At 40.0% G+C, this 22,874-nt stretch overlaps 1 protein-coding gene across 3 annotated transcripts; it reads right to left on the reverse strand.

Moving 5' to 3' along the window:
• Positions 1 to 974: 974 nt before the first annotated feature.
• cabp2a (calcium binding protein 2a) lies at positions 975 to 20,683 on the reverse strand (the record flags this gene model as incomplete). 3 transcript variants are annotated; one of them, XM_084566119.1, is made up of 10 exons in its annotated part: positions 975 to 1,835; positions 2,023 to 2,170; positions 2,265 to 2,374; positions 2,743 to 2,877; positions 4,065 to 4,095; positions 6,360 to 6,581; positions 17,814 to 17,996; positions 18,388 to 18,621; positions 20,318 to 20,387; positions 20,522 to 20,683. In XM_084566119.1, 8 exons carry the CDS (start codon positions 18,586 to 18,588, stop codon positions 1,810 to 1,812), a joined length of 1,056 nt encoding a protein of 351 aa, XP_084422245.1. In that variant the 3' UTR covers positions 975 to 1,809. The 3 variants fall into 3 exon arrangements, with proteins under 3 accessions (XP_084422245.1, XP_084422246.1, XP_084422247.1); XM_084566120.1 differs by lacking the exon at positions 6,360 to 6,581; XM_084566121.1 differs by lacking the exons at positions 17,814 to 17,996; positions 18,388 to 18,621; positions 20,318 to 20,387; positions 20,522 to 20,683 and adding an exon at positions 6,913 to 6,960.
• Positions 20,684 to 22,874: the final 2,191 nt, after the last annotated feature.

The following is a 22,874-nucleotide window of genomic DNA, read 5'->3' on the forward strand; positions in this document are numbered from 1 at the left end:
GTTAAGTATTGATAACATAAATATATGACCTTCAATTTGGACAACAGATTTTTATTTTATTTTTTTTTTCTAGCTATCGACAGAAAACAAGGATGGAAATGTATAGGCCACGACAGCAGTTCTCAAAAAACTATACTCAACATGCCAAAACATTAAACATTTTTTCACCATTCACATTTTTCTTGAAAGAATAAGACATTGTTATTTGCAAAAGAATACTGTCTTTGATTACAAGAAGAGCTTGTGAAGATATTTTCAGATTTACAGCCAGACACAGATCTGTTCTGACCTCTTGATCTCAAAAGTGCTGACTGATACACGGAATTCAACAAACAATAAAGCATCATATATACCTTATATAACATCTTAGACATATGGGGTTGGGGGTTATCAAAATAATAGAAACACGTGTCTGTACAACACAATACTATCCAATAGTACTACAAACCACAGCCTCCAAAATGAAAACATATTTGAATCAGCAGCTCTCTCATTTGAAACACATGCTGAATATCAACCTTCATGGAGATAAGATTTAGTGCAGGACTGTTTGAATAAGAATGAATTTGTTTTCAATAGTGCACCTAATGAAAGGGCAAGTGAGTGCAGAAGGAAACAGTCTCGACCATAAATATCTTTTGTTTTGTTGCCGCAGCAGTTTCGGTTTATTCTAATTATGCTTCCAAATCTGTTCACCGGTTGAAAGGCAGTCCTGTTTTTTCCCCTAATGTTCTTAGCGTGTTAGCATGCTGGCATTAGTGCTGACAAAGCACAGGCTTAACTTGAGATAATGTCTTTAGATTTGCAGGTATTAGAACCAAATGTCTGAAAGGCTTTATGGGAAACGAAGCATTTTGTGGTGAAAACACACAAAACATGATAAAACAGGAAGCTGAACATTAAAAACTCTTTATTGTCATTCTTATTTACTTGTTTGTATTTTTTTAATATTATTATTTACAATGCATTTTCTGACCTGTACAAGAAAAACATACAGACACAGGTGTATATGCTTGCATAAAGTAACCATGTACTTTGAGACAGGTTGTCAGTTAAACTCCAGGGGAAACAAGTGTATGGACTTAAACTTAATCAACATGCTTGTGTCGTCAAATCCGTATCAAAAAGATATTAAACATCACAGTATCAGTAAGAATTTGATTAGATTGCGCTGGTTGAATTACAACAAAAGTGGACAGCTGAAAATAACATTATGCGTTTGAATGCGCGTGTATAATAAAGATGTTTAGATTTAACCGGATGTACTTGCTCTATTGACAAAGCATTCACATTTTCTATCTGTACTACAACATCACACAATCACAGTCAACAGTCAGACAATTATTGTGACTCTGACAATAAATCTCGATTTATGGGTTTATGTTACATACCTTCAGATTCAAGCTAGGTAACATAAAAAACTGCATAGTAACTATTCAAATCATGAACATAACTATAATGTAATTGCTATAGCGTTCAGTCAATGCAGACTGGATTTAATTTCATCTGGCTCTAAATTCCGTAATATATATTCAAATTTGCATTTATTTCTAAAGAAACCACAACTTTGGTTTAACTCTCCCCTCACGGAGTTGTTGTCAGTCTTAAATCTCTTATTACACAAATGTTACATACATTTATACAACAGTAACACATAGAAGGGATTGTTTTATACTCGAGAGGAAATTGAGGTAACTGAAAAAAGATTACAGACACCATGAAGTCTTTGTACATCAGGACAGGACGTTAACAGTGCGCAGTCTGGCTCATGTTGTGTTTAGTGCCGTAGTGCAGAGATTTGCTGAAGAGTCAGCGAGACATCATTCGTACAAACTCTGTGGAAAGAAAGAAAATGCTGGTAGCCTTCTTTTGCCTGATTTTTAGAGTTGATTTGTTATTCAAGAGGAAAATCCTCCAAAAGCACTGCTACTTGTCTGCGTTTGCAGACACTTTCTTTCTTTATTTCCCTGTTCCCTGTGCATTTTCCCCTCAACTTCCTTCATTAGAGGATTACTCACTCACCTTCAAAGTCCACCTGTCCATCCCCATTAAGGTCCACATCTCGCAGGATCTCGTCGATCTCGTGGTGGTTCAGCTGCTCTCCCATGAGCTTCTTCATGGCTTCCCTGAGCTCCCCGAGGCTAATCTGACCATCACCATCGGAGTCAAACTAGGAAGAAGAATGCATAGGGAAGGAAAAACCTTAAAAAAAGGGACAAAACAAGGAATCAGGTTGGTGCAAAGGGACAGGTTTATTTGCAGACCTCTTTGAAGGCATCCCTTAGCTCTTTGACTCCAATCATATCTGCAGTCTCAGCAAGCATTTTGGGACCCATCAGTTCCACAAAGTCTTCAAAGTCCACTCTGCCGCCACCTAGAGGTCAAGAAAACACGTATGCAGCTTCCACAAGCACGACAACCTACAAGCAGGTCGATCATTTACTGACTCCTACATGACATTTCTAATGCACAGCCCTGAGAAACTTACATACTGTGTCCTCCACAGCTGTGAGCGTACAGTCACCGTGTTAAATGTGGTGTTATACAAAACGTACAATGAAAAGTCAAGGGTCTATTATACCAAATAATCTGTCTTTCACATTTAGCTTCACTCAGTAGTGGAAACTTAGTACCTACCGACAACAACTCATCAACAGCTCCGACACACACCTTATTATGGCAGCTCTACTTCACAGATATAATGGAATCACAGACTTTTGTCTCCCTGTGTGCAGGACTCACAAATCTGCTGGCTGAGTTCTATGAGCTCCATCTCAGTGGGCATGTATCCCATGGTCCTCATGCACTCTCCCAGGTCCTTACAGCTGATGAAGCCATCCTTGTCTTTATCAAACTCCCTAAAGGCCTCACGCAGCTCTGAAAGAAATAAAAGCACATGTAAGAAAAAGAAGAAATTAGTTGGGGAACGGAGACCCTCCTGTTGTGTAGAGGTTTTATATGATTATAGCAAGTTTTTATAGGAAAGGTCATCATTCATGATATCTGGTCGAAGGTATTTGTTGCTTTCGGCTGTTTACATCAATGACCCTAAACAGGATCAGTGTAAGTGGAGGTGGGGATGGGGTCTTTATTTAAAACTTCTACACCGAGTGCCTTTAACTAAATAATGTAATATTTCCATATAGTGACATAATGTAAAGATATAATGGAGAATTTTGCAGTAAAGCCTGACATTTTGGGTTGGCTCACTGGTTTTAAGACCATCACTGTCTAGTTTCCCTATTCTACAGAGTAACTGCAATTTTGGTGCCACTTTCTTATGTAAGAGTTTATACATACATTGAATCTTATTTGATTTTTGCCAAAAGTTTATTCATTTTTCATTTGTTGATTGAGATAAGCAGTTGGTGGGACATGACTTTATTCTGTCCAAACACATTATCACATTTCAGTTTCCAATGAGTGACACACAAAAGAAAGAAAGAAAGAAAGATCAGAATAGACAGAAACACCCTCATTCTTTGATGCAGCCACTGAATGTTGCTGTAAATTAACTGCAACAAAACGTAAAGAGGAACTTTAATACGTTATCACATATACTGCATGTAGGCAGTTTTAAGTGTCAGCAACAAATCTGAAAATTGGAAATGTCTGGAGCTGTGGACTGTGAAAGCAGTAATCTTAACAGACTTCTTTTATTGAGGCCACAGAGTCAAAAAACAGATTCAAAATTATTATTGTGGTTTTTAATGGTTCTGTTATTTTACTTCCATTTGTCATATGTCTGGATTTTTACAGACGCTGAATTTCATATTTTGATTTCACATTACATTATCATGACTGTGTGACCCGGGCCTGATGAACAGGAGGGACAGACGAGTTGAACTGTGTTTCAACTCTGCAGAATAATCTTTCTCCTTAAAAAAATGATCCTCCACTTTGATCTTGCACAGTTACTGCCAGAGTCGGGAATTCTTTAATGTCTCTGAATGCTGCGCTGTACAGTAAAGCACACAGTGTTCACAGTCGGAGGGTTTGAAAGGAAGGTGGTTTGAGAAGAAGAGGGAGAACGGAGTGAGGATTTGGATTAAGCTCTTTGATACCTTCCATTTCCTCTGGTCGTAGATCTCTGTCCTGCAGAGGTGTGGATAGAAGACAGGGCACATACAAAGAGAAAAGCACAGTCAGGCTACAATATTATTTCACTCCATTCCAGTGACAAAAAAATGCTGTAAACAGTTTAGCATCTTGTAGTTTTACTGCTTCACTCCACTCAGTCCTGTGAAGCATATTTTCTTTTCATCTGCTCGGGCAGAGGGAGAGATGCTATTACAGGATTATGTGGTTTTTGATCTGACTGACCCTAATAACCTTTTTAGTCGACCTACTGCGCAACCTCGTGTCCAGTCTTATTCTGTCCTTGCTGATGGAGACAGTCTGCTGTGCATATGCTCCATAAAAAAGCATTTGAAAAGTGTTTCAAATGCATTTGAAACACACGCAAGACAGCTGCTGATAGTCTTTATGTTTATGAAATTCTGAGAGAATCCCGACACATGCAAAGTAAATCAGTGAAAGATGAAATCAAATGGCACATTGAGAAATCAGGAAACAAATAACCAATAAATCAAACCCATAACTAAGCTGTTTTAGGCATGGAGTGACAAAAAAAATGTAAAAAATTGTTTAAAGAACAACACAATAACACACACAAATATATAAAGTTCAGTTTACAGATGGTGTAGAATTGGCTTCAGGGAGAGTTGGCATGGATAAAAGGTGACGCTGGGATAAGTTTGTTCACGGCGTGTTCTGTGAAGCTGTGACATCAGCAGCGGGAATAATACAAGCCCGGATTAGGAGGATGCAGGGGAGAGAACAGTGGCAGGGAGATTACAGCCGCAAATTGTATTACAAATCACGAAGGCTTATCGGTTTTTCATTTCGCTATCTGATTTCTCACATCTGCATCTGCACTGCTGTCCTGCCGGTTTTTAACAAAATGAACGTTAACAAGCCTGCACGGGCCGAACAGACACACGTGCCACTTTGGTCCCTTGTCGAGGCAGGGAAGCAGCTGCTCTCCTTCTTCTTCACACTTTGTTGTGGCCTGCTGTCAGTTCATCCATACTGTTACTTAGAAGATAATTGCCACTCAGCACCAGCAGAAGCCACAAATGTTTTTGGAAAGAATTCCAGTAATTCGATCATGAATAAAAGAAAAGGGAGCATTTCTTTTGTGGCTTACTTTTAGTCAGCCATTTTAGGGAACAAAGCATTTTATGGGAGATTAGTGAGCAGTGACGGATTTCAGTCACACTCTAACTGTCTCCCAGACTAATCTCTGCATGGAGGAATCCCATAATATCCTCCTTTCCATGATTTCATGCGAGATCATGAACTTGAGCTCTGCGCTGTCAGAGTCAGAGCCACACTACACTAATACAGTGTGTACTGATCATTTATCTCAAAATGACAACACGTTGATTTGATTAAGATGGAACATTATAACTATTAGTTAGCAGACAAACCTTGCGTTTTAGGTTAGCATATGTATGCTAACATTTGCTACTTAGAACTATAGACAAAGTACAGTAAAAATAAAAGGGAGTGCTAATTTGTAAGTCATGAATTTAAGCATACCGGACTGCAAGTGATAAACATTACATATTAGTCAAGTGTTACAGTTGTTTTAAAAAGGTCAAATTAAAATAGAATATGTTAGATGGTGACACACCGATGACAGTAAATCTCTGAGGCTGTGAACAAAAATAATGACACACTCCTGTTCACAATTCACTATTGTTATGTTTCTCCTCCGGACTCCTCTCAGGGTCATCCTGCTTGTACTCAGTGACTACACCGCCGATTTAATGGCTCTTTTCAATTAGCTGCTCGGTCAGGAAATTACCGTTATCGATCTCCTCCATCTGCACCAGCTATGAGTAAGACATCAATCTGAAACAAGAGGCCCACATTATATCTCTAACACCGTTAGAAGGTTGGATTTATGATGAAAATTACAATTTGGATAAATGATCTCTGTCACAATATGTTATTAGTTGTTCTCTTTTTTTCAGCTCAGGACTCCTGTATGGCACGAGTGATCCTTGAAATGTTGTAATACAAATTTAAGATTCTTTCTTTCTTTCTTTCTTTCTTTCTTTCTTTCTTTCTTTCTGTACAACAGTGCACTTCAGTAGGGAGGGACTGAAAGGCGGTGGGGATGTCATGCTGCACTGTGAGATGACCACCTCTACACTTTTCTTCGCACTGTGTGAAAATGGATGGATGAAGAGCATTATGGGAGGTCTAGGCAGTGACACATCTGGTTGTGCTGTGCATTTACATGGGGTTGTGTGCTCATACGTGTGTGTGTACGTGAATGTCATACATACAAGCTGGCTCTGTGCGAAGCCCTGTCTGAGGAAGATACAAGCGGGCCCCACTATGTTGTGCAGCATGTTGCAGTTCTTAACCAGAGCGCACAGCGGCTCATCGAACTCACGCTCGCTCCCTCCTTCCTCCTCGTCCTCTGTGTCCACACCCCCTGCACCACCCAGGCCCCCCAGCATGGCGCTAGTCAGTGGGGCGCTGCTTGGTTCTATGGGTGACATCCCCTTAGAGGAGAGGAACCAACGGGATTACTAAACAGTTCAAAGTTATTAGATAAATTCCACTTACTGTAATGAAAGTGGCTAATTCACACCTTTTTGTGCTGTTATGCCAGTCAAAAGTCAATTATTAAACTACAGATTTTACATTGTAAATCACAATACAAATCAAATTTAAGTTATGCCCCATAGGAAGTTGCCCAAAAGTAACTTGAAGATGTTTAACTAACTTTCAGAAATATTTAGACAAGGCATTATCTTAAATTTCTTGATTTGTTTCAGTCTACTTTGATAAATCTATTTTTTCTCACCTGAAGGGAATTAAACATTTCCTTACCTTCTTCTTTTTACTGTTCTTTTTAGAAGCTTTGTTGATGTTTCCCATCACCCTGCTCTCTTCTTCCTGTTTTGCCCCCTCCCTTTCTTTGTCCCCACAGTTCTCCCAGGTTTCTCCTCCTCTTTTCCTCTTTCTCCCCTTTCTCTGTTTAAATGTCACACAAAAGTCCAAAATCCATGCTAGATCCAGAGCATCCCAGGGGGCAACGCCTTTTAACACCACAGTCAGACGAAGGCTTGCACCACTACTACTGAAAACCGTCTCCTCTCGGTGCACGTGCTACAATCCCAGCTGCTATTGGTCCAGTGAGAGGTAGGGTAGGTATATGGTGCCGCATTAAATACTAAACTGCTATAGGTTGTTGGAGGCGGTCATGATGAGCTTTGAGACGTTTAGTGTCATAATATGGAACAGCGGCAGGGTGATGGAGATTGACAGGGCGGGGTGGAAGAGCTGGGTCGTATCTGGGCTGAAACAACCTGCTGCTGCCAAACTCTGGCTCTGATTGCATGACTCGACCACTTTCTCTCTCCCTATCTGTCCCTATCTGTCCCTCTCTGCCTCTCTCTCTCGCTCTCTCTCTCTTTCTCACACACACACACACACACACTGTTTTTCTGTTTATCTGTCACCCCCTCTTGCCACGAGTGATCCTTTGAATTTGGACCAACTTAATATAATCCATCCCACCCACCTTCCCCTCTCTGCCTCTCAAACATCGTGCTTGTGATCTGAAAATGACTAGTCTGGCAGAACTGTGTGTGTGTGTCTGTGTGTGTGTGTGTGTGAGAGAGAGAGAGAGAGAGAGAGAGAGAGAGCAGAGAAAGCAGAGAAAGGGGGAGGGGATATTAGAATTATAGACGGAGTTGGCTGACTGTTTAATCCCTGGCATTTCAGATTAGAGGGAAAGCTATGTTGACAGGCCATGGGAGTGGATCGAGCTCCAGGTGGAAGAAAGAGAGGAGGAATATTTGCTGTATATTAGCCAGCCCCCTTTTAAGATACAAAACATGGAGAGAAAGTGGAACAAGAGGGATATAACAATAAGTGTAACCTTAAGAAAGCAATTGGGAAAACACAATAAAATGTATCATAAAATTACAGTAAATTGGCAAAGAGACTGGGGACAATAAAAATATCTGTAATCTCAAATTTGAAATTATTAAAAAACAGACGGCATTCTGTCGGATGACAGGGATTTAGAAATACTGCAGCCGTAAATTCGAATTTCCAAGAAGAACCTAATCCCCGACTAAAACATATTTGAAAAAATCAGGTTTAATAATTAATCTAACAGTTTAATAATTTCATGTAAATCAGAGGAATAGGCACTCGGAAAGTGTGTGAATCTGCCTTAAAACCATGAGGCTTGAAATGTAATTTCAGGAAATACTGTAATGTTTACAGCATCAGCTTGGAGGAGAAGTGAAACTGAAGTGTAGATTTGTACACATCTGTCCACCATAATGTTGATATTAATGAAACTTGGTGGAGAGAGATTAACTGATGGAATAAATGTTACAGTATACTACAGTATAAATAAATGTCTGTACCTAAATCTACCAGATGGCCCCCGAGAAGAAGAAGTGTATTTATGAGCATGACTCTAGACAATTTAACATGAATAGAGCTTTTTTAAGGTGCATTATATATATCAGAGATGACAAATTTTCTTTTTGGAAGAAGTTTCTTAAAACACTCTTTGCTCTTTCACTTTCCTCCATTTGTCGATCCATATACAGTATTTCCCCTTTCTGCTTTAATACTATGAAGTAAAGTAAAAATGCCAATTTTAGCCCAGCAAGTCCTCCCAGCATGGCTTTGTACATGTCAGAAATACAGCACATACGTAGCGTATTGCCTGTCATGTGGTGCCAGTCCTGCAGTCCTGTATGTGTGCCAGAGATTATCACAGAGTGAGAAAGGCCAAAGCTGAGCGTCTGTAGCCCTAATCCTCTGTGGTCAATTTAGGAGAACCAGTACATTTTTCATCCTGTCTTTCTACAATTCCAAACATCCGTCATAGCCGTCATTTTTAGTTCCCACCTGAAAGATGTCTACAAACTCAAGCATCTCCACAGCTAACTGTATGGACAGAACGAACAACCTTTAGCTCATCTTCAGCCCATCACGAGGCCAGAGTGAGACTTAGAAAGAGGCTTAGAAACTCTTAAACTGTGGAAAATGATTAGATATTATAATTATTAGATATATCTTATATACTGATATAATATTAGAAAATAAATAGTGCCTTACAATCACCAGCCAGGTTATTAGGTCTACTAGTGAAAACAAATGCATTCTAATATAATAGTCCCGCAGCACTTCATGACTGAAGGTGATAATTCATCTGTATGATCATTTTGGTGGATTCCAGATTTAAGATACAAAGCGTTTACTGTCATGTGCAGAGCGTAGAAACATGTTTCCCTGTACAATGAAATTCTTCTTTTGCCGTCCACCCAAATAAAAAAATCTTTGAAATAGAATATAAAGGATACATATAATACAAAATATAAGATAATTAGTGCAAATATCGATGTGCAAAGGGGAATCTAAACGATGAGCTGAAAAATGTAAACAGAAGCTGAAAAAGTGAACAGTGCATTATATGGCATGAAGTAGTGATTTGTTGGTTGAGTTTCTGTTTTTAAGTCTAACCCCTTGAGTAAAATGGAGTAGTCAAAATAATAAAAACATGTGTGGGTACACACTAGTTCAGTAGTACAACAAACTAGTTGAATCAACAGCTGTTTGTTATTCAAAACCAGCGTTGAACATCATCACCTTCATGAAGATGAGATTTAGTGCAGGACTGTTATATTAGAATTCATTCAGTTTCACTTGTGTACCTAATGAAGTGGCCAGTAAGTTTATAATTCAAACAACTGATGATACTTAACCATAGTTGAACTCAAGTAGCATTGGACAACAAACATCAGTCAGTCTAGTCTTCTGTGGGATCTTCAGGGTGGACATGGTAAAATGAATTTACACTATCAGTGTATCACCAGCAGGGGGAAGCAAAACTCACAGTATCAGAAATTAGCTTGAGCTCAGTGGTAGTACTCCTACACTACCACCAGATGTCAGCCTTCTTCTGGAAAACCCCAGTTCATATTAGTGAACAGTTCCTTGAAATGTTTGCCTATTTTTAGACATCACACAGAGCCGAAGCATAGAGTAAGAGATCCAGCAGTGTGGCTGACTTCACACATGATGAGTAATTGCCAGATATGAAAATGTCATTCTCCTACTGACCCTGCAGTGTTACTTTTCCAAGAACTTGGAGGAACGAAAAACATACACTTTTCATGGAGAATCTCATTAGTGGAGAGGACAGAGAATAATGAGATGACTTGTGTCTCAGTTACATAATGGTATGTGCCTCAGACCAGTGATCCAGCTGGACACCCGGCAGATTAGCAAATGGATGTCTTAGTCTCGTAATGGGCTTTCCCAGCATCGCTTTCTCTTATATTAAACATGCGCAGAATACTTCAGATTAACTGCAGCCATTGTTTCAGATGGTGCTGAGTTGAAATCTTGTTCAAAATAGAAATAAGGAAGTGCTGCTGTAGGAAAGAGGAAAGAAAAAGAAACTTTTTTTTTCCTTTCTCAGAAAAAAAGCACTGACAGCCAGCTTTAACCAACAGCCCGGTGTGAACACAACACTTTTCGGCCATAAAACCTAAAACAGAGCAGCTGGGTGAGAACTCATCTGTTCCATCCCTCGACAACAGAAAGCAGATGCCTGGAAGACACAGATAGAAGATAGGCCAACAGAAAATCCAGCACCGGGGCAGTAAACAACATAATGGACGCATTCCAAAAGTCGGGATTTTGAATGGCATGTTACGCTAACAGTGTCAGTGTGGGTCGGGTCAAACATTTTGGCTGACATGGGAGGCATCCAAGTGCATTTGGATGCTTACAAATGCACACTGGCACACAAACACAAATGCATCCTTAAAGACTGCAAGCCAGCTCATACGAGGCCAATAGGGTGATTTACAAACTGTGCTCAGCAGACGGTCAACAAAAAGGTAAAAAAAGAAGAAGAAGAAGGCATTGCCATACTGCGGCTATATTGTCAGACTTCATATCACTCTCATCCAACTGTTTCAGTCCGCATGTCCCAAGGTTAGTATCATAATCCCAGTGCATTAAACAACGGTAATGACTCTCTAAGAGCTTTAATAGAAATGCAAAGAGCCCATGCCTTCATTAAGTCTTCCCCCATATTATCCATACGCATGCAACTTTTGACGTCAAACATGAGAAAATCTCTCTGGCACATGAATAAAGAGCCGTGTTTGCTGACACGACTGTACAAGATGAATGGATTAAGACACACACGCCTGTTCTATTTGAACAATTTTGTGAATTGTCATGTATAATGTCAAAATGGTTGAAAATGCACAGATAAATATCACCCGACTCTTGCTGCTTATTTCAAACAAACAACTTTATTAAAAGTCACTGGACGCTAACTGGTCAACACCAGAACAGAATCAGGATAAATAATGTCTGATGGAACTGTATCAGCATAAACATCTTGTTATGATTACACAAAATCTGTTATACTATGAAAGTGTTTATACCTGTGTCACTTTAGGCTCAAAGCCCCCTCCTCAGTTATTTCTCCCCTTTTGTACAGTTCTCCTGAGGGGGGGGCATGTCTCACATCTTTAATCACAATTAATCCTACATTTGTATAACTGTTTTTGTGTATATTTTTGTTTTAATCATCATTATTACATCTGTTACCATGAAAAGACTGTGATACGCGGTTACGTGGTGTTTTTTCTTATTGTTTAAATTTGCCAGTTGCCAGAATAAATGGAGGTCACCTCTGAGAGCTGGCGTGTCACATCATCGTTTATCCAATACAACGCAGAGGCCCACCGGTTACATAACCACCTCAATCAGAACAGCCTGGCCTGATCAGAAGGATTTTAATAACCTTGGAAAATATTAGTGCCTAAGAGCCACGCACACGCACTTGATCTGATCGTCCAAGATGACATGATGAGTCTCCTGGAAGGACAGAAACATAGAAATAACTTGGTGTTTGAAAACCTGAACAGACCCAGAATGGATGTGGGCAGCAACAATGAAAACAGTGGCTGCGTCTTAGTCGTCTTTTTTATGGAATGAGGTGCGTGCTGCCAGTGAAGTTTGAGGGCGAATATAGTCTGCTGTTGCATTTCCAGCAGATTTGATTCCAGCAGAGCAGTTCTATGATTGATGTTTTTAGCCACGTAAACACATATCTGATCCATGTCAGCATCCATGTAAACTGTTAAGTTGGAATCTATGATCAGATTTTTTTCAATCACTTGTTTAAATGTTGGTCATGTTAACACAGCTAGTGACAGACTAGGACATGAACTTACTGGAACATCTGGCAATGTAGGAGCCTGATATTATTGGAGACCTAAAACGAACTAAAAGGTATGTTTTAATGTTGGATTTTGTGTTTGCTGGATGCACAATAAGCATCTGTTTGCTATTAATTTCACCATATTAAATATATTTGAATGTAAAGTGGCAGAATCCCTCCACCACCACCAACCCCAACGAATCTAATCAATCAACCATCTATGCAAACAAACAAGCCAAAATCAAGTAATTTAAAGCATGTTTGAAGCGGCAACAATCAATATTTTTAAATGTCAACAAATTGTATAATTTACTGGAAAAAGAAATAGTTGTCTTGGCATTGGCAAACAGGCAGACTCTGCAAGTCCTCTCACGCCTAAAAAACTCTTCATTGGAAGTGTGTGGGCCAACACAACAATGGCACCCTTCAGTGAATGCGGCCAATAACACCACATTATAGGAGCTGTTATAAGATTAACAGATAAACTAGCTGGTGACCCTTTGGGCCATTTAGCAGACTAACTGTGTGTTAAACTGTGTCTGCTGGATGTGTTAAAAAGACAGTGGTTTGCTGAAATGTTTACTGCTCGTTCTGCTGCCCCAGATTTATCATCTAATACACTGACTGATACTGTAGCTGTATAAATACAGGGAGTAAAAATGCCAGGAGCTGAGGAAGAAACAAACCAACAAAAAGATGAAAACCATTAATCTGAATTCAAACTAAGCGATACTTAACCTTGATCAGACCTAAACTAAAGGTTCAAATCATAGAGCAACTGTGCCGACGGCAAGAGGTTGCATAAAGCAAAAGTGCTGATACGGTCAATGAAGGATTTCCACTTAACCTGATATCATTTTACAGCCTGCAACCGCATGACTATCAGGACTGTCCCACATTCCCTGCTCTTATCCTCGCCCACGCATACAGACCCAAAAGAAGGATAACGCCTTTTGCACCTGTCCAAATTTTATTTAAGCATTTTCGTATGACCTAAAAGTTATATTTGAGTTTCCTCTGAGGTTCTGGAGGTCCTACGGGTTAGACATGCTCTCCAAAACATAGGATGAAGGAGCAGTAAGCCACATAAAGGACTGACCTGGATGTTCTGCGTAAAGGCAACAAGTGCTGCTGCCCCAGTGGTACTGGTCCATCAGCTAACCCACTTTTACTAAAGCTGCTAAAGCTGCTCTTGTTTTTATAACATTGTCCTCGTTGCTTTGTGTACATTTTCCACAGACACTGACGTTCAACAATTCAGAGTTTCTAAGTTTCTCATTTTCTAATTGTATGAAGATTTCTGAGATGAAAAGAATTGATTCAAGATTAGATTTTCAAAACTAAAATCCGGGAGCTGATGATAATTCAGATTTTATTTCATTGACACTACAGATATTATTGATGCTGGATTAATCAGGCAGGCTTGTAGCAGTTTTTTTGGTTTGAAAAGCAGGCCTCTAAACTATAAGTCACGTGCAGATATTGGTTTTCCAAAGGAGCTTATTTCAACTTGAAGGAAATTAAAAGTTTATGAGTTATTTTTTTGTTTTATGATTATAAATATTCTAAATCCCCTTCTAATTCCATATAGCTGAGTGCCCAGTGTGTACAAGAAAGGTCATTTAAAAGCATCTGAATGTTTTTTTGTTGTTGTTGTTGCTAAAAAAAACTTTACTATGAACCAGAAAAAAGAAATGGCCAGCCACAGAGGCCATGTGAAAACTCAGCTGCTGCATTTTGAACACACTGACTCCACATGAGCATTGTCTGGAAGCACAAAACCTCCCAATATGATCTCGCATCTGAAAAGAGCTACAGCTTATGTCGACTTCCTCGAAAACTCAAGATATGTACTTTACATTATACAACAGTTAATTATCAAACCAGTCCAACAACCTGGAGGCACTAGCATGATTGGCTAAATTGAAAAAACTGAAACTGCGGTTACAATCCACTTAGTGGAAACTAATGTTTGTATCTGTGAGTAAGCTCATTCATAAGCCACAATTATAATTTGCATTCCACAGTAAGAAACAGAAATGAAGCAGAGTAATTCAACCGGTGTAAAGCATGGATTAACATGCAGGTCACTGAGCTGAATGAGTCTTAACTTTCACTGGCTGATTAAATCTGTTATGTACAGTTTCACTTGTATTTGCAAAAAAACAACAACAAACAAAAATACAGAACAAAAAGCGAAACAATCCGTCAGAGCTGAGCTTGTCCCTCTGCCGCAAACACAGACTTTCTTGTCCTCTCACTCTTTTAAGCTCTAATCGGCCTTTACATCGCAGTCAATCTTGTCTCTCTTTCTTTATGACATTCAGTCATCCATCATTCTCCAGCACTCATCCCAGCCCCCCTCCTTCCTTCAGTTTCTCATCATTCAGTCCATCTGTTGCTGAGTGTGTGCTGACTCATGTGAACAATGAGAACAGGAGGATAAAAAGGAAAACACAGCCTCTTTTTCTTTTCGGTGAGCACTTGATAATGACAATCTGAAGCCTATGCTACCTGACCACTCGCAAACAATGTCACATAAAAGTAGAGGAAGCAGGATTCTCATTTCTTCCTTCAGCTGTTGGTAATTTCCTTCAAGCATAACCCTGTTTTACAGCTTAACCTTATTTATATTCTCAAAAATGTTTACTGTTAACCTTACAAGAGAAATGTCTTGAAGTATGTATGACTGGGTAACACCATACATGCAATTAAGAGAGATTTACTTTTGGTAAATGGTAAATGGCCTTGCTTTTATATAGCGCTTTTCTACCTATTGGCACTCAAAGCGCTTTACAGTCTCAGACACATCTACCCATTCGTTCACACAAGCATACACACATTCACACACCAGTGCCACGCACTGGGAGCAACTGGGGGTTCAGTGTCTTGCTCAAGGACACTTCGGCATGTGGCACGTTCCGGGGATCGAACCGCTAACCCTCTGGTTCGTGGACAACCCGCTCTACCTACTGAGCTACAGCCGCCCTTTTCAGTCCATGTAATAAGATACCTAATGAGAAGCTGCTGGGCCTTGGAAGTGATAATGGATATATTAAAAGAGCAGATCCAGCGCTGCTAATCAGACTAATGGCTAAATGTTTGTAGTGGTCACACGCGGTATTGCAACAAAAAGAAAAAAAAAACAGTTGCCCTTAAAGAAAATTTCCAATATACCACTGGAACAGTAAAACAGTTTTCCCTAATCAAGTCAGATTTTTACTCTTTCATCTTGTTATTTTCCTATATTCTAACTTACTTGTGTGGTGTTACCACAGCAAGTGTGCATGCTGAATGGGCAATTAAAGCCAACGTAGAGGTGTCAACTGCAGTTCCTCAAATGGCCACTAGATGGCTGCCTCCAAAAACGAATCGATCCCCACGTACCTCCATGTTAAAACGTCCAACGTTCCACCAGAAATAAATATAAATATGTAGACTGGTATGAGAACAATTTTGGTCTCTATTGCTAATTCCACAAGCGAATAAAATAACCCGCTCAGAGTATGCTAATTTATAATCAGTTCATAATTTAGGGTGTAGGTGCTTTGACTGATAAGACAGCTGTCCCCACAAATAGCAGAAAAAAAAATTGCCTCTCAGGAGACCTCATGGCTGACATCACAAAAGCTTTGTCCATCTTTGTCCTTGTCCATTGACTCACACAACCAGCAACATTTACTCCATCGGATCGGAGCTGATCGGATCCAATCAGGTATCACCCGAGATGTTAACTAAAACCCGATGTTTATCCATTCCTTACGCTTTTTCCAATTGCTCTTACATTTTTTATGCTAAGAGTTAAATGAAAAACCATCTGAACTAAACCACTGAAGCCAAACCAGTGAGAACAGAAAGTGCAGCTGCAACAGACATGAACTTAAAATCAGCCACATATCAATTGGAAAAAAAACAAAAACCTTTAGGGCTTCTGTAAATGCTAGACTGAACAAGTCAGTTTCCACATGAATACACACATTTAGACACCGTTCACAATTTATGAAATATGAAATATGAACAACTGCTGATTTGCAAGACCCTTGTAATTATTGGCACAGACACAGGCACCTGAGATCTCTTTCATGTTCAGGTCAACAGACACAGTGCATAACATGCTAACATGTACTACAGGAGGCCAGCGGTCACAACGGGAAATTCGTTCCGAAAGGCATGAAGCACTGATGATCTACTTGTAGAGTGATTATTCTGACCTTGTGTCTCACAGTAAGCACTCACTTGACATTCATTTTAAATTAACCTCCTCTTTTCTTTCTGCTTGTGTACTTTCTGACTTGTTTTATTCAGCAACACATTTTCCTCTGTCAAGTGACTGTACCAGAAGGAGAGCATGACTGAGCCTCAGATATGGGTTTGTTGTCATTTTTTTTAGGTGAAAAATCTAATTACTTGTTCCTCTCCACACTCTCGACATGAGCCTGATTTAAATTGAAAAAATAATCCTTTCACGTTATCATTTTTTTGTGTGTTTATTTTTTCCGCTTGCAGGGTCACACAAGGGTCACAAGACTACTGTGAGGACATCGTGGTGCGTGTCCCTGCACCCTTTTTTACTGCATGCCTGCATTTGTTAGCTCCAAATTTGAATTTGAAAATCCCCAGAGAAATCTTTGGGGATTGGGGAAGGCTTTGCTTCAACTTCAGATCAGTTTATATTTTGCACTAAATTCACTGCCTGACTTGATTGACATATTTTGAACCGGAGGGTCATTCACATGTCAAGTCGCATGCATGGTGGTTTGTCATTTGACTAGACGGCTTTTCTGCCCGTTAGTTTGTATTAGTTAGGCCGACACGTATGCATGAAAAATGAAAAATGCAGGTTTGATGAAGATGTGTTGTTGCAAATTTGATGCACTTTTACCATTAAATAGGATGCATGTGATACCTAACACAACAATGCTGCAAAACATTAGCGATGCGCTTTAAGCAGGTTTCAAGTGCCAATGTCCCGCTTTGCACCACCTCCCATATTTATTAAGACCTGCCTCCAACTGGTAAAGTTGGCGCTGACCTTAAAGCCATCTCTAAGCACCTGTTTGGTTGCAATGCAAACCAGTGACATGACATGCTACATCCATCTTTAGACACCGTCCGTGATAATATACTGTGCATGCAGTGCTGTGCAGAAGATTTGGGAATAAATAATACACGTGCATGCCCTTTTTTTAAGGTACTTGATAGATTCTACAGTACTTCTGTGAATTTAGTCTGTCTGATCAATTTTGTCTGTTCTTGTAAATACAAACTGACTCCGTGATGTTGAGATCAGCAATCTGTTTCAGGACTGAAGATCTTCTTCTTCTGTTCTTTACAACCCTAGCTTTGTGTCTTGGGTCAATTTCATTGCTCAGTACATAAGATTGAAAAACCTCAAATACAGAACACCAGCAAGTAGCGACATTTTCAGGAGCAAAGCTAACAATGCCACATTTTTTAGACGCACTCTTCAACAGAGACCTCTGGTCCATGAGGGATTTCAAGCTCAGAGTCCTACCTGTCCAAAGACAGAGTCGACAATAGGCCGCAGCTTCCTCTTGTCTCCCTCTTGCAACCACATGTCCTCAGGGTCTCCCACAGGAGAGGACAGACTCAAGGTCTTGGCCTTAGCCTTTGGTGGCCTCTTTATACTGGCTGAACTCCATCGCCTCAAAGATTCAATCTTCTTCTTGATGGAACCCTGGAGAATGGAGCACACATAAAAAGTAAAAACATGGTTAGTAATCATATAACAGAGAGTGATTAGATGCATGAATAAACAGAAATGTATTTCACCTATGAAACTCTTCCGAATCAAATGCAGCGCAAAGTTCCAGTGAGAGAGTAACACCAGAAGCACTGTAGTCATTTAGCATTTATTAAAATCTTTATAATGTATAACAACACAAATAAGCTGATGTGTTGACAATTTGTGTTTAAGTCAAGTTGCGCAAAAATAAGTTTTAAGTTTACTTCCTGACAAACATAGCCTTTAATGCTAAGTAGTGATGCTGTGCTGAGTACACCATGTGGAGCATCAGTGGTGGGCTTTACCATATCACAGTCACATTTTGGCAACTATGCCCACTGACCTTCTTAATCAGCTTCCCCTCTGACACCTCCAAGGACGAAACGCTTTTCACGTCAGTCATCTCCACGGTCCAGCTTGCATTCACAGAGACGTTCTCTTTCCGTCTGTTTCCACTCCTCCTCTTTATCTGCCTCGAGAGCATCTGACACCGGTTGATAATCTGAGGCACATCTCCTGCTGCTGTTGCTCCTCCTTCTCTCATCCATCTCTCTCTCTCGTCTCTCCATCTTTCCTCCTATCACATCAACATCCATCCCTCGCTTTATTCATTTGTGTGCTTAGGATTTCCCTAAAATCATGAAATCATGCACATGCTAATTCATCCAGGCCAACACATTTCGGCACATTAAGCAGGAAAGCATTACAATTTTAATATATTTTTCCAGATTTTCCTCTTGGGTAACTAGAAAAATGAATGCAAATAAATATCCAGTGACGGACACACATCTTGTCTGTCAGTGTTTTCTGTCTGTGTATGTGACATAGCAAATAATCCCATATTTTTTCTGCTCTCTTTCTCTCTCTCTCTCTGATCTTGTCTGTTCTGATGCGGCTGTAAGCTTGGCCTCAATCCTCTGCACTTTAGAGTGCTCTCCATTGTTTATTACTCTCCCCATATGGGAATATGCATTACATGTACATACTGTAAGAGCACACATATTTACCACGTGCGCAGTACGATGGCCAGCATTGTCATAAATGCAATGTTTATCCCAGGTCACATGCAGTATTGGAACTGCATTACTGTTAATAATAAATGGGTGTGGCAAGAACAACTGCAGTGCAAAAAAATTAAAACCACATCAGTAACTGAATAATGATTAAGAAAAGGTTCCCAGAAGAGAAGCCAAAAAGAATATGAATACATGAGGGCTAGGCTCAACAAGAGCAAGCGTTGACACGCAGATGTGACAATGCAGATAAATAATTAAGATGTGTCGTTTCAGATTTGATCTGAAGACCAAATTAAATGTAAAAAACATGAAGATCACACCGCTCACACACAGTACATTACTCAAACTCGACTTGTTGCATTAGGAAAAGAAAAGAAATACAAGTAATGATGGCTGAATTTGGCTGCTTTACAATTCAGAGTCCAGGAAATGTCCTGGTTTTCTGTGGAGCAGAACCGAGATGACCATATGAAATGTTTGTTTCTTTTTCTTTTACAAAATGTGGCCTTCATGCTCTGACAAGTCAAACTGTCTGCAAGTATAATTATGAGTAAATGAATGAACAGTCTCATGGACAGAACAGATAAAAAAAACTATGTCAGTTTGTGAGTTGTGTTTATGTACTGATTTATTTTGTTGTTCGTCTTCACTGTAAAGAAAGATATGCAAAATGGGCACAATGGATAAATGAAAACTGAACATTTGGGTTCTCCATTATTGTTACCACTATTGAGACAAGAAATTTAGAAATCTAGGTTGACCTTCTTGCCAAAGGCCTTGATGTTAAGCAATCTGTTTAACTTGAAAGAGGAAACAACACCTTCTCCTGTGTTGACCAACTCCTTCCTCTGCAAGGTATCTATCTATCTATCTATCTATCTATCTATCTATCTATCTATCTATCTATCTATCATCATTGCTACAGTATTAAATGAAACTTATGGCACGTAACACAAGCGAGAGACCATGGTGCAGGCCTATACCAGGAGGAAAAAGGTCCCCCCTCCATGAAGCATGAAGTCCCACAACACATCCCAAATAACCAATGCTGTCAGAATTGGAGGCAAAAAAATAAATAAAACTAGACAATTCCCCTGCGGGAAATCGCGAGAGTGATGCAGTGGCCGCAGCAGTCTGCGATACCATGCTATATTGCTGTGATAGTACGATGCTACGATGCTACGATGATGCTACTATGCCAAGATGCTACAATGCTGAATGAATGAATTAATTTATTGATCATTGAGAGATACTCACGAGCACGAACGGGGGGACGAGCTTGAGAGCAGGGTCGGTGGGAAGGCTCCTCTCCGGCCGGGGGGGACGTCTGATGAAACATTAAGACCAAACACATACAGAACTCAGCAGTTAAGGAGAAAACAATAGATGTAACATTTCTAGAGCCATTTTCACGCAGACAGATGTCATTGTGGCACAGAAGCTTATCTACTGTGTAAATACCTCCAGGGGGGAAGGGGTGGACCTCAGCTCCTCCAGGTCGAGCCTCCTCCAGCGCTGCTTCACCGCCATGGAACGTCTGGACTTCCTAGGCATCCTGCTGACAAAAAATAGACAGAAAAAAAAAACAAGACAAAATACTTTTAAAGCTTAACAGGCTATCAAACCTATCAAACTAACCTAAACCCTAACCTTTACCTAAACTCTAACTACCTAATGTAAAATAATCTAATCTAAGACAAATTAATGTAATATGTTATACTTAAATTAAATCTGTGTAGATGAAGGTGTGGTGAATGTATGTGTGTGGGTGAGGTGGCGATACTGCTCTGCGATGGTTGAGGGCGATGAATCAACGATGATCACTCTCAGCTGTCGAAGCACAGGAACCCTTTAATCCTATCAAAGACAATGCAAAAAAATTGAAATGTCTTTCAAATGTTATAAGTAAATGTAAGCAACAAGCTAATAACAAAGCAGACACATGTTAAACATCTGTAGTTGTCATAAAGTGTGTGTTTTCCTTATACTAAGATGCTATGATGCTAAGATACTACAATGCTAAGATGCTTTAATGATGCTACAATGCTATGATGCTAAGATGCTTTAATGATGCTACCATGATGCTACCATGCTATGATGCTTTAATGATCACCTGTTCATATAGTCATAATATAATCCATGTTTGACTACAAAAAGTAATGGTCAGGTCAAGACAGGTATGAAAGTATTCGCGACTTACGTCGCGAATGTCTTTACTAAGTAGCATGTCTTTACTACCATGAGCAGCAGCTATAACAAAAAGCACAACTCAAATAGTCATTTAAGGCCTGGTTCCTTCTGACTGGATGGGTGTGAGTTTGATGTCATGCAGGGTACAACAAACCAAACAGGATGAGGAGGATGCAGTAGGCCTGGCTGAGAGAGAGAGACACTGAGAAGGGTCGTCCTTTATGCCCTTCTACAAACTGAAGGGCAGGTACAGGCAGCAGACCCCTCCCAGCTCCACCTGAAAGCCAGCATCACATAAGGAAGAGAGTGGGAGGGATCGTCACACCCCCACCAGGATTATATTATGACTATATGAACAGGTGAATTATTATGATTAACGATCAATTATTACAATTTGCTCGTTAATCATAATAATTTTAACAATAAAACTCATTACTCCTACCTGAACAATAGTTTAACAGTTTACGGCACAGTCTTACAGTTAGAAAAACAATAATATTAAACTTAACACATCCAGGCTGTAACAACGAATCAGCGATTAAGTGAAGACCTTCAAATTGTCCTGCGAGTCCAGCTCTTCGTCTCATGTTGGATGTCACTGCAGTCTGTCTGGATCAGCTGGAGGAAAACTATAGGCAGACAAATAGACATGTCAAATAATGTTATGTAACATACTTAATATAACTCTTATGAGTGTTCTACAGCTCATTATTTATTTAATTAAAAACATCATATTATATTAAATTACTCCAATTATATATATACTGTCATTAATGTTGTTGCAAGCCATAAATGTTTCCTACTTTATGTGGTGGAATAATATATTTTTCAGTTTGACACAGTTTCATTTAAAAATATCTTCCCTTTAAATTGTAAAACTTCAACATTATTACTGTGATAAGCACCCGCTAGCAAGGCGGCGAATTAGCCGGCGGCTAACCCCACTAGCCTCCGCGTTAGCTCACGGCTAACTGCCGCGGCTAATTCGTGTTTAACTCCCGCGGGTCCGCGGTTAAATCCCGGTTAGCTAGCGGTTAGCTAGCGGTTAGCTAGCGGTTAGCTCGAGGCTAACTCCGCGGTTGAGTCCGCGGCGTTAAGGTAGCGGCTAGCTAGCTCCGTTAGCTCCGCTAGCTTGCTAACATACATGCGCTATGCTGGAAGGCTAGTCGTCGGCTAAATCACTGGGCGGCTAGTCGTTAGCGTCTGTTAGCAGTTGAGCTATTCACTGACCTAATAAGATGAAGGAAACGGGTCCGGGATGTTGTGTCAGGAGTTTCAGCAAAGCAGCCAGATATAATTTGTGTTTAAAATAAAGGAAAAGGTCATAATGTCAGGTTCTGGCCCCCTACAGTACTGCAGTAATGGTTTGGGGGGTTTTAATGTTTTGGCAGATACTGTTTTCCACTGAGAGCTCTTTTCCCGCCTCTGGTCCCCTTCTGCTGCGTGTGTAAGCTGGTTGGGGTCTGGTTGTCATGGCTACCAGGGTCAACTGCTGCTGAAGTCTCCCTCTCACCTCTGCCTGAGTCAGAGGGAAAGTGCAAACTAGGATTTGCCCTCCGAACAAATGCTTGTATCTCAAAAACTACAAGTTCTATCGAGAAAACAAACACATCGTGAGCGTCAG

This window comes from Chelon labrosus (genome assembly GCF_963514085.1).
Source record: "Chelon labrosus genome assembly, chromosome: 2".
Taxonomy (NCBI): Eukaryota; Metazoa; Chordata; class Actinopteri; order Mugiliformes; family Mugilidae; genus Chelon; species Chelon labrosus.